We start from the raw sequence: 12,500 nt of genomic DNA on the forward strand, positions 1-12,500 counted from the left end.
TTATTTACCAACCAAAAAGAATTTTGGCCTATTAGTTCATCTTTAAAGCAAAGCAAATCACATTTATTTATTTGGCGCCTTTCATACACAAGGTACCTCAATGTGCTTTACATGATTAAAAGCATTTAAAAACAAATAAAAAAAGACCCTATAAACATTTAAAGCAAAGATAAAAAATAAAAATACAATTAAAACAGCATACAGTGCAAGAAATATCATTTAAAAGTGGAAATGCTCTAAAAAGTATGAAAAAAAGAAGAGTTTTTAACTTGGACTTAAAAGCATTCACACTAGGGGCTGGCATGACTTCTGTTGGCAACTTATTCCATTTGTGTGCAGCATAACAGCTACAGTAGGTACGGAAAGTATCCAGACCCTCTTAAAATGTTCACTCTTTGTTCTATTGCAGCCATTTGATAAAATCAATTAAGTTCATTTTCCCCCCTCATTAATGTACACACAGCCCCCCATATTGACAGAAAAAAACGTAATTGTTGAAATCTTTGCAGATTTATTAAAAACAAAATACTGAAATATCACACAGCCATAAGTATTCAGACCCTTTGCTCAGTATTTAATAGAAGCACCCTTTTGTGCTAATACAGCCATGAGTCTTTTGGGGAATAATGCAACAAGTTTTTCACACCTGGATTTGGGGATCATCTGCCATTCCTCCTTGCAGATCCTCTCCAGTTCCGTCAGGTTGGATGGTGGACAGACATTTTCACGTCTCTCCAGAGTTGCTCAATTGGGTTTAAATCAGGGCTCTGGCATGGCCATTCAAGAACAGTCACGGAGTTGTTCTGAAGCCACTCTTTGGTTATTTTAGCTGTGTGCTTAGGGTCATTGTCTTGTTGGAAGGTGAACCTTCGGCCCAGTCTGAGGTCCTGAGCACTCTGGAGAAGATTTTCGTCCAGGATATCCCTGTACTTGGCCACATTCATCTTTCCTTCAATTGCAACCAGACGTCCTGTCCCTGCAGCTGAAAAACACCCCCACAGCATGATGTTGCCACCACCATGCTTCACTGTTGGGACTGTATTGGACAGGTGATGAGCAGTGCCTGGTTTTCTCCACACATACCGCTTAGAATTAAGGACAACAATTTCTATCTTGGTCTCATCAGACCATCCATCCATCCATCCATTCATTTTATGTACCGCTTTATCCTCACAAGGGTCGCGGGCGGGCTGTAGCCTATCCCAGCTATCTTCGGGCAAGAGGCGGGCTACAACCTGACCTGGTCGCCAGCCAATCGCAGGGCACATATAAACAGTCCAATCAGTATAATCAAACACACCTAGACTCCAATGAAGGTGTAGAACCATCTCAAGGATGTTCAGAAGAAATGGACAGCACCCGAGTTAAATTTATGAGTGTCACAGCAAAGGGTCTGAATACATATGGCTGTGTGATATTTCAGTTTTTCTTTTTTAATAAATCTGCAATAATTTGAACAATTTAGTTTTTTTTCTGTCAATATGGGGTGCTGTGTGTACATTAATGAGGGGAAAAAAGAACTTAAATTATTTTAGCAAATGGCTGCAATATAACAAAGAGTAAAACATTTAAGGGGGTCTGAATACTTTCCGTACCCACAAAAATGCTGCTTCACCATGTTTTCTTTGGACTCTGTGCTCCAGTATTTGACCTGAGTCTGTCGATCTAAGAGCCCTACTGGGTTTCTATTGCATTAGCATTTCTTTCACGTATTCAGGACCTAAACCATTTAGCGCTTTATAGAGCTGTAGCAGAACTTTACAATCTATTCTAAAGCTGATTGGGAGCCCGAGTAGAGACTTTAGAATTGAAGTAATATGTTCTGACCTCATTGTTCTGGTCAGAATCCGAGATGCAGCATTCTGAATGAGCTGCAGTTGTTTAATGTTCTTTTGGGGGAGCCCAGTCAGAAGACTACTTGAGATAAAAGCATGGATGATCTTCTCCTGATCTGCTTGGCACATGCAAGCCTTCACTCTGGATATGTTATTTGGCTGGTAGGAAGGCAGTTTTAGGGATTCATTTAATATGACAGGTCGGAGTCTATCAGTACACCAAGGTTTCTGACTTGTTCGCTTTGGTTTTTAAAGACAGTGATTCCAGGTATTTACTAACAGCAATCCTCTTTTTTATTGCCCAAAAAATTATCTCAGTTTTGTTGTGGTTTAATTGAAGAGAGTTTTGGCCCATCCAGTTATTTATCAGAAGCGCTTTTAAGAAGCTCTTATGTCCTCCACACGCTACCTGTATTAATGGCACCTGTTTGAACTCTGTATCTGTATTAAAGACACCTGTCCACACCCTCAAACAGTCAGACTCCAACTTCTCCACCATGACCAAGACCAAAGAGCTGTCTAAGGACACCAGGGACAAAATCGTAGACCTGCACAAGGCTGGGATGAGCTACTGTACAATAGGCAAGCAGCTTGGTGAGAAGAGACAACTGTTGGCATAATTATTAAAAGCTGAAGAAAATACAAGATGACTGACAGTCTCCCTTGACCTGGGGCTCCATGCAAGAGTGGGGTATCAATGATCTTGAGAATGGTGAGGGATCAGCCCATAACTACACAGCGGGACCTGGTCAATGACCTGAGGAGGGCTGGAACCACTATCACAAAGGTCACCATTAGTAACACATTGAGTCATCATGGATTCAAATCCTGCAGTGCTTGAAAGGTCCCCCTGCTTAAGCCAGAACATGTCCAGGCCCGTCTAAAGTTTGCCAGTGACAGTCTGTGTGCCGTGTTTGGAGGAAGAAGAATGATAAGTGGCATCCCAAGAACACCATACCAACTGTGAAGCATGGGGGTGGAAACATCATGCTTTGGGGCTGCTTTTCTGCAAAGGGGACAGGACAATCCGTATTAAGGATAAGATGAATGGGGCCAAAACCTTTGGGCAAAAACCTCCTCCCTTCAGTAAGAGCAATGAAGTTGTATGTGTCTGGGTCTTCCAGCATGACAATGACCCCAAACACACAGCCCTGGCAACTAAGGAATGGCCCCCTAAGAAGCATTTTAAGGCCCTGGAGTGGCCTAGCCATTCGCCAGACCTCAACCCAATAGAAAATTTGAGGAGGGAGTTGAAAGTCCATGTTGACCAGTGACAGCCCCAAAACATGACTGATTGAGCGATCTGCATTGAAAAGTGGGACAAAGTACCTGCTACAGTGTGTTCAAACCTGGCCTAGAACTACAGCAAACGTTTGACTTTGGTAATTGCAAACAAAGGTTTCATTACACAGTATTGAGTTAAACGTTTTGATTGTCCAAATATTTGTTTTCCACAAGCATACACAATAAATTGTTTAAAAATCATACAATGTGATTTCCTGGATTAACTTCCCACTTTCTGTCTCTCACAGTTGAAGTGTACCTATGATTAAAATTACAGACCTCTCGCATCTTTTTAAGTGGGGCAACTTGCACAATAGGTGACTGTCCAAATACTGTACTCCCCCCCCCCCCCCCCCCCCCCCCCCCAACTAATTAGAGGCTTTGTAATTAGTTCATCTTGATTGATCACATTTTAATAGTTTAACAGTATTTGTCCTAAAAAGCAACATTTTAGATGGATTTTAATGGATGACTGAATCAAATAACGGACAAACATGAATATTGTTAACTCTGGAAAAATGCATTTAATTGCATTTCAATGCAAAACAGAAAATATCCATCCATTTTCTGAGCCGCTTCTCCTCACTAGGGTCGCGGGCGTGCTGGAGCCTATCCCAGCTATCATCGGGCAGGAGGCGGGGTACACCCTGAACTGGTTGCCAGACAGTCGCAGGGCACATACAAACAAACAACCATTCGTACTCACATTCACACGTACGGGCAATTTAGAGTTTTCAATTAACCTAGCATGCATGTTTTGGGGATGTGGGAGGAAACCGGAGTGCCCGGAGAAAACCCACGCGGCACGGGGAGAACATGCAAACTCCACACAGGCGGGGCCGGAGATTGAACCCCGGTCCTTAGAACTGTGAGGCAGACGCTCTAACCAGTCGCCCACTGTGCCGCCATAAAATATCCCTTGCCAAAAAAAACAGATCTAAAGTTAAAGTGCCATTTTAGGACTTTCCAGAACAGTATTGCGTTTAAATGGTTTTTGCATGGCATTTGGAAAGTTGGATCACGTCACTGCTGTACAGTACATGTATGTGGCACATTTACTAACCCTTTATCTTCTACCACTAAAAGTGGTCGACAGTCCAAAGCAATCTACTTTGCAAGTGAATATGTGAGTGTGTGATGTTGACTACCGTATTTTCACGACCATAGGGTGCACCGTATTAAAAGGCGCAGTCTCAGTTACGGGGTCTATTTCTGTATTTAACACATACATAAGGCACATATGTAAGACGTACCGTATTATTGGGCGCAGGCATGGTAAAACCTACGCTAGCTTAAAACATACGGTAGCATGCATGCATGCAAACGATGTTTTCAAAAAGGCAGCGGCAGCAAAACTGAGTTCGGCTGTACTTTATTGAAGTATTTAACAATGTACTCACGTTATTTTTTGATCAATCCTCATCCACAAATCCATCAAAGTCCTCATGTTCTGTATCCGAAATGAACAGCTGGGCAAGTTCTCCAACAAACACGCCGGGTTCCATCTCATCATTGTCAGAGTCTCGTTGCCGGCGGGCTGTTCAGCAATGATGATGGTCTTCCAACTCGGGCCACCTCGCCTTGTTTCCGCGGAAACTCAGCTTTGTCTTCTTGACTTGGCAAAGCTCGTTTTCCTGCTTCCTCCACTTGCAAACCGTGGGTTCATTGATCTTGAATTATCTCGCGGCTGCTCGATTCCCATGTTCCTCCGCGTAACTAATAGCTTGCAGTTTAAACTGTACTTTGTAAGCGTGTCTCTTCGTAGGTGCCATTTTCGGGGGTCCTTAGCCAAACCGATGTTTTTTTACATAATGCACATACCGGCGCTATATACCTACTGGGGGCGTGCCTTTAGCGTCCTCCTTCCCGCGCACCCTTCCTTCCCCCTTTACGTCCACATGCTGTCCTCAGCCACGTCCGCTTTTCCTCTGTATAAGCAGCGTGTCGGCAGGAAATGCTCCCAGTCAGTCAAGCGGAGCGCTCATCACACAACAGCATTTATAGATTTTGGAACTCGGTGCACCACATAAAGCGCGCCGCATTATAAGGCGCCAGTCCATTTTGGAGAAAATTTAAGACTTTTAAGTGTGCCTTATGGTTGTGAAAATACAGTAGTTTTGGTCCTGATAGACTAGCTTTGGTTTTGATAGAGTTTGGTATGCCAAAATCTTGTTCAAATTCTTATAGGGATTGCTAGAGTCACAGCACCGGTATCCTCACCATGGTTGCGGGCGTGCCAGTCTATCCCAGGTATCTTTGAGCAAAAGGCAGGGTACACCCTTGAACAGGTTGCCAGCCAATCACACGCTATATATAAACAAACAATCATTCGCATGTCTTTGGGATGTGGGAGGAAACTGTAAGGCAGGGGGACAACATGCATCTCCACACAGGCGAGGCCGGATTTGAACCCGGGTCCTCAAAACTGTGAGGCACATGTGCAAACCAGTCTTGACTGTGCTCTCTCTCTCTCTCTCTCTCTCTCTCTCTCTCTCTCTCTCTCTCTCTCTCTCTCTCTCTCTCTCTCTCTCTCTCTCTCTCTCTCTCTCTCTCTCTCTCTCTCTCTCTAAACACACACACGGTGCCGTGAAAAGGTACTGGCCCCCTTCTCAAATTCTTCTTCTAAATTCTTATATTTTCCATAGTTTCCTTTCTTTAATGTTTCAGATCCTCAAACAAATGTAAATATCAGACAAATATAACCCAAGTGAATTTAAAGTGCTGTTTTAAAATGGGGATTTCATTTAATTAAGGGAAAAAAACTATTTAACGTTAATTTACTTAACGAGTGATATACATTTGAATTAAAGCAACACTATTGTACCGTTATTAGGTCGGCCGTTAATTGAACACTCTTTTTGCCAACCAACACACCAGGTGACCAGTCGGTGACGACACGGCGAAGGCTCCTATAAAAAAGTACAGTAATTTATAATAATCCGAAACCTCCAACAAACCAACCCATAAATGGACATTTATTTTGGAAAGACAGGAGCGGAAGTGGCCTGTTTGTTTTGTTGTATCATGGCTGGCTTCACTTGGGAGTCTGGAGTCAGTCAGCCAGGCAGCCTCCCTGCGAAGCCACCAGTCCTCACACGCGGATAATCACAAGAACGGACAAGCTCCGGCAAGGTGCTACTTAAACGCTGGGTCGAACCGTGGAAAGGCTTTTCGCCGATAGTGGGGGCGAAATTGGGGGCTCTTTTCTGCCGGAATCGCTAGCGACAATGCGGGAGCAGCTTCGGAAGTGAGTACCGGTCACGGTTTATATTAATTGTGGTTCAATAAGGGTGTATTTTTTATTTTTTGTTTTTTTTGTTTTTTTTTACACCGACCTTGGCTGCGAGTTTAACGGCGATCACGGAGACAGTGAGCTGCGAAACTCGTTTTTATAGAAAATATCCCAGGGTTTGCCGGCGTGGATTATTTGGGAATGAGGGTAAATGATGCATTGATTTAACATTTGTAACGTGGGAAAAGAATCGAAGGGCTCCCCCTTTTTGGGAGGTAATTGCACACCACTAAAGACAGCGAACATCCTTGGATGTAATACAATGTTTTTAACTTGTAATACGCAAAGAACTTCCATTGCGTTGGGTGGTCTTGCGGTTTTGGATACCTGGAACGAGCATTTCCTCATTCGGCGTCTTCCAATGTTCGAAACGAAAGAGGGTCCATTGTGCTTAAAAGCAAACACACTGCAACCGGATCTTTAAGTGTGGGCGTGCGTTTATTTGCGCGCGTGTGTGTGTTTTGTGGGGGATTCGTGTTGATTTGTGCACGCGCGCCGCATAGCCCTCTTCTGCGGGCTGATGCATCAGTGCGTTGCATTCCTGCACACGCACGAATCGCCCCCATAGTGACAGTCAGCATTTGGAAACGTTCACGCATCGTGTCCAGTGTGAAGGTGGGACGTGAAGTGCCACGAATATCCGTCCGAAGACAGTGCACGTCATTGTATTAAGTGTGAGTGATCCTCAGCCGCAGTGTGGAGCCTCGGCATCGCGTACGTGCGTGTGTCGCGCACTCCCACGGATCTCAACATGCAGCCCCCCACCACCTAGAGTTGTTGAAAATAAAAATAAGGGTGCTCGATGCGGATGGATGGCGCAGAATGTTGGTACCGAGGTGCGTTCTTGTGCGCGTAGTCAAAACACAGTTGAAAGATGGGGGGGAAAACAGGACGTATTCATTTACGTGTCTGTTTTGGGGGGTTAATATACTGTATTTAATCATTTACAAGCTTCTTGCTTGATTTCTATTCTTGTTGTTTTTACTTAGCTTCCAAGTCCACCAAAGGTTGCTTGTTGGAGTGTGCAAAAGGTCATGTATACCAGTGTTTCCCAACCTTAAGAGTCGCACTACATATTTTACAGAAGAACAAATCCCAGGGCACATCACCTAACAAAAATGCTCAAACAGTGGATACTCAGGTGAATTGCCATCTAGTGGAAGGAGCATTCAATTGTTCCACCGGTCACTATAAGATGCTGGCAAAGATAGATGAACAAATTCCATCTATCAATTTTCTGTAGTGATTATCGCGGGTGACCTCGAGCCTATCCCAGCTGACTTTGGCCGAGAGGGTAACTGGACAGGTCGCCAGCCAATCGCATGGCACATACTGTGTAGACAACCATTCACCAAGGGACAATTTTTGGCCTTGTCCTCAGAGAAACAGAGTCAGTCTAACGTTTCCCGTTAAACACAGAATTCAATCAAAAAATGTCTGCGTTCACACTAAGACGCTTAATCGTTGTAGTTTATATGCCAGGCCCGAAGTGGCGCTGTAACACTGCCACAGGAAGGCACCAAAAACAGAGAATAAGAAGTACATGCGATGTAAATATAGTCACAACAATGACAGGGAGTAGGACGCGAGCAAGAAAAGAGGTATGTCTGACGACAAGGTAGAACTTCTGTTTAAAAGCGAAAGCCCGTCTTACTGCCATTGTTGTTGGTGGTGGTGGTGGCGGCGGCGGCGGCGGTGTTAGCGCACAGTCATGCCAGAACTGGGATAACCATGTTATCGTCTCAGGAATGATGCGTATGTGTTGGTCAAAGGTCAGATGGCATAACAGTTTCCGCTGTGTCATATTTTACAAGCTACCTGGATGCCATCTGACTTAAAAAAATAACCTCTGTCATCAAATATGTGATAACCTGCAGTTGTGTATTGCTGTATAGGTATACTCAGTAGTTTGGTGCACGTACATTTCAAGGTCGAAATGGAATGTTTACTTCCCAAAGATTAGAAGATCGCTCCCCCAGCCAACACTGTAAAGTGCCGCAATGTTCAGTGTCAAGTCGGGTTTGAATTTGAGTTGAGACACTATGCATTTACATACTGACCAGAAGTTAACATTCCATCTTACACCGAACGATGAAGTGCTTCCCGCATAGAATCCATTCGTGTTTTCAATCCCCATGTACGTTGTACAGTAAACTCCTGTTATAGTGCTTTTCGCCATGGCGTCACACATACTGTACTTTCGGTTGCCAAGAGACTGAGCGATCGCCGATTGCACCCCTCATCAACAATCCCTTTTATGTCATTTGACAGGCTGAGCAATTGAGAAAACTGTGAATGGCTTGAATGATGATTTAAGCCTTCTTCTCTGCCACCATAGTTTAAAAGTGTGACGTGTCAGTCGAAAAGATATTATGTGAGGTAAATTGCTTCCCAGGGAGACGGAATGGCGGCTGTAATTTACATTTCAGTGGTTCAGTTTGATTAAAAAAATAGACGTGGTGGAAATGTAGACATGGTTTACATGATCATTCAGGGACTAGCTAATCAGTTGATGTGTTTTTCTGACAGTGAAATACTGTAGAATAGCATGCTGTCGTGTCCTAGCAGACTAGCCATTATGTTTTGCTAAATTACGCAACTACAACCCAACCAATCATTTCATACATACGTGTGAGAAAATGCCTTCCACAAACCCGGTTACAGAAGTTTGGTTCCCAGTCTGACCCTTTCCAAATGGCTAATACTCACCTCTTGCACCCTTCTCTGTCCAAAAACCTCTCTGTACAAGAGTATTTACGTGTACGACATCAACTCTATTTATCTTCCTCACCCACAGGAAGTGAGTGAGACCATCTGTCCATCCATTTTGTTTAACGCTTGTCCTCATTACAGTCACTGTTGTGCTGGAGCCTGTCCCAGCTGACTTGGGGCAAGAGCCGGCTTACACCTCAGAGTGGTCGCCAGCGCAGTGCACATATTCACAAATAGCCATTCAGATTCACACCAATGGCCTATATGGTTTAAGTGAGAGTTTTTGCTCTCAGGCGGCATAATTCGGTTGTGCATCATGCCAAAAAACAACTAATGGAATCTGATATCCTCATATCAGGCCACTTTTCATTGTGTATGGCATGTCTGTCAATGCGAGTTTAGCCATCTATGGATGCAGGTTGTCTCGTGTTCCATCAAACAGCCATATTGGATATGCGCCGTTAACAAATTTTGATACTGTATGGACATTTCAGAATTGGGATCTGCTGTGTAAATCTAGCCTAGAGTGCATGCATTCAAACCCTAAATACAGTAGGAAGTCCAGAGCTTTGAAGCCAGATGCTTTCTGTTTTCACTTAACTCATAATTGGCTGACTCCCACGAGTAAAGATGCCCTTTATGTATTATTTTAACTATAGGTCTGTTACCTCTTGACATTCTTGTAATTCTCCTTCTGTCACCTGCAAGATGTAGAGCATGTCTGTGTGGGTGGGCATTTTCTTTGAGGTTATGTCCACAAGTACAGGGACATTTTTGACAGCAAAACCTCCCCCACACTGGGTTGTTGTTTTTTCGCATTAAAATGCTCTAAAACCGTGATTCTCAAAGTGTGGTGTGAATACCGTAGGCCTACTATGCTACTGTATTTTAATGTTTGTTATGATTGTACTTGTAGAGATACGATTTTTGTGGGTGGTACTTGATGTAACAAGTTCGAGAACCACTGCTCTAAAAAAGGAGGAACGCACTGGCACTAATTAGAGCCAAGACCTCCGCCAAGGCCGATCAATCCTACGCACGTCTGGCGACTGTCCTGTAATAAATAAATAAATAAATAAAGGTATCCTCCCTCTAGTAGTCTTCATGCCGGTCAACTAGTGTGCTCTAAGAAACCCAACATTTAACCAATCGATTGAGTGTTTTTCATTGTTGATCAAGGAAATTGAGTCAAAATACATTTGACTGTATTCTTGTAGAAACTGGCTAAATGTTTTTGAATAATTCTTGATGCCCAACAAACATAAATTCCCGATATGAAGTACTATGACAGACAACAGGCCAAAGTGCAGAACAATCCTAACAACCATAAATATCAAGGCCAGTACACAGATGTTTAAAAAAAAAAAAGGAACATATCATATTATAAGCGGGTCATGAGGAAGCATGTTAGATCACACGATGCAAAGGAACTAGTTTATTATTAGTAGTTGATATTATTCCAAATAAAAAAAGTGTGTGTCTGCAATGGGGGGTGGCAACACAAGCACAACTCAGTGTTGACAACTATCCATCCATCCAATCCATCCATTTTCTGAGCCGCTTCTCCTCACTAGGGTCGCGGGCGTGCTGGAGCCTATCCCAGCTGTCATCGGGCAGGAGGCGGGGTACACCCTGAACTGGTTGCCAGCCAATCGCAGGGCACATACAAACAAACAACCATTCGCACTCACAGTCATGCCTGCGGGCAATTTAGAGTCTCCAATTAATGCATGTTTTTGGGATGTGGGAGGAAACCGGAGCGCCCGGAGAAAACCCACGCAGGCACGGGGAGAACATGCAAATTCCACACAGGCGGGGCCGGGGATTGAACCCGGGTCCTCAGAACTGTGAGGCTGACGCTCTAACCAGTCGTCCACCGTGCCGCGTGTTGACAACTAGTGTCACACAACTAGCTCAAAACATGCATTAAAATATTTAAAAATACTGTGCAGTATTTAAACATTTGGCTTTTTTCTAGCAATGATGTTGCAGAGTGCCTTGTAGTCAGAAACTAAAGACTAGAGAGGAACACAAATCTTAGCCAATTGTATACACAGAAAGTGATATATTTTGACAATTTAGGTTTGGCCATCAAATTAAAGCTTTTAGCTTTTTTTTTTCCATGCCACTGTTTCCTGTCTCTTCTTCGGCCTTTGGGTCATGGTGGCGGCAGGTTTAATTGCCCCCATGAGAAAATAATTACAGCATTTCATCCCAATTTGAGGACATTCAAACCTTTTTTGCATTGCTAAAATGTAGCACCACCACTTTGCCTTGTCCTTGGGCTGCAACACTATTTTCTTTGAGATAGTGTCGACTTTCAAAGTGTGTTGGTATTTTTTATTTATTTTTTGCCCTCGTGTGCTGAATCTGAGGGAGACATCTGCTCTGGTGTAACTGAACTGCAGGTATCCATATTGCACCGGTTTCTCAGGTGTGCATGCTAATGTATAATAATTAGGGGTTCAATGTTTCATGGTTATTAAGTCACTGATGGTGTAGTGGTACACTCACCTGACTTTGGTGCGGACAGCGTGGGTTCAGTTCCCACTCAGTGACCGTGTGAATGTGAGTGCAAATGGTTGTCCGTGTCTATATGTGCGCTGCGACTGGCTGGCGACCAGTTCAGGGTGTAGTCTGCCTTTCGCCCGAAGTCACCTGGGATAGGCTCCAGCACCCCATGACCCTAACCAGGATAAACAGTGTTGAAAATGGATGGATGGATGTTTCATGGTTATGTGTATGCATCATACCAATAATGAGCTGAGTGGCTGAACAATTTTTGCGCAGGTCATGATTTTCAAGTACCACGGGACCCCTCTCATCTTTAGCTGGAGTGTAGGGGGCACGCTGCAAAACTCGGCATTTGTATGGATTATTATTTTGAAGTGCTCTCCAGACAAAGGTTACCTGCAACCGCGCTTATGTTTGACCGACTTCGGCTTTGTCCTCTTTTACAAGCACAGCTGGATGTGTGAAAAACGAAGGCAAAGGAAATGTAGGCATCATTGTCATGTTTTTTATTGTGCGAAAGCAAAACTGTGAACAGGCTGTGTCGTAAATTACTGTTTTGTTGCCTCATCCCAATTATGTCAATTCTAGACCAGTGATTCGTAAGGTCTGGTACTCATAAGCATTATTCAAATCCTAGAAGATTTTTTTTTTCTGTGACAGAACCCACACATAAAAATAAAAAAAAATCTGGCATTTAACAGTTTTGGTCGTAATGTGTGTGGTGTACTCCGATAATCTCAACACAGAACACCACACATAAAGATTCTGTTCCGCTGCAAATCTCGTGTAATCACGTGATCTCACAAAAACGAAGACGGGCAGTCACTCCGGGTATGCGGCGATCTTTGCCGAGTGATGCAGAA

General features: G+C 43.7%; 1 protein-coding gene across 19 annotated transcripts in view; it reads left to right on the forward strand.

Annotated features, from left to right (window-relative positions):
• Positions 1-12,500, forward strand: part of dmd (dystrophin) — a 216,594-nt gene that overhangs the window by 173,741 nt on the left and 30,353 nt on the right. The window contains exon 1 of one of the 19 annotated variants that reach the window (XM_061785476.1): positions 6,158-6,366. The exons of the other annotated variants lie outside the window; for them this stretch is intronic. Within the exon in view, the coding sequence (XP_061641460.1) occupies positions 6,347-6,366 (20 nt within the window). The 5' untranslated portion in view covers positions 6,158-6,346. Of the gene's footprint in view, positions 1-6,157; positions 6,367-12,500 lie in introns of those variants that run through there. 19 annotated transcript variants of the gene reach the window in all.

Source organism: Phyllopteryx taeniolatus, chromosome 1 (genome assembly GCF_024500385.1).
Source record: "Phyllopteryx taeniolatus isolate TA_2022b chromosome 1, UOR_Ptae_1.2, whole genome shotgun sequence".
NCBI lineage: Eukaryota > Metazoa > Chordata > Actinopteri > Syngnathiformes > Syngnathidae > Phyllopteryx > Phyllopteryx taeniolatus.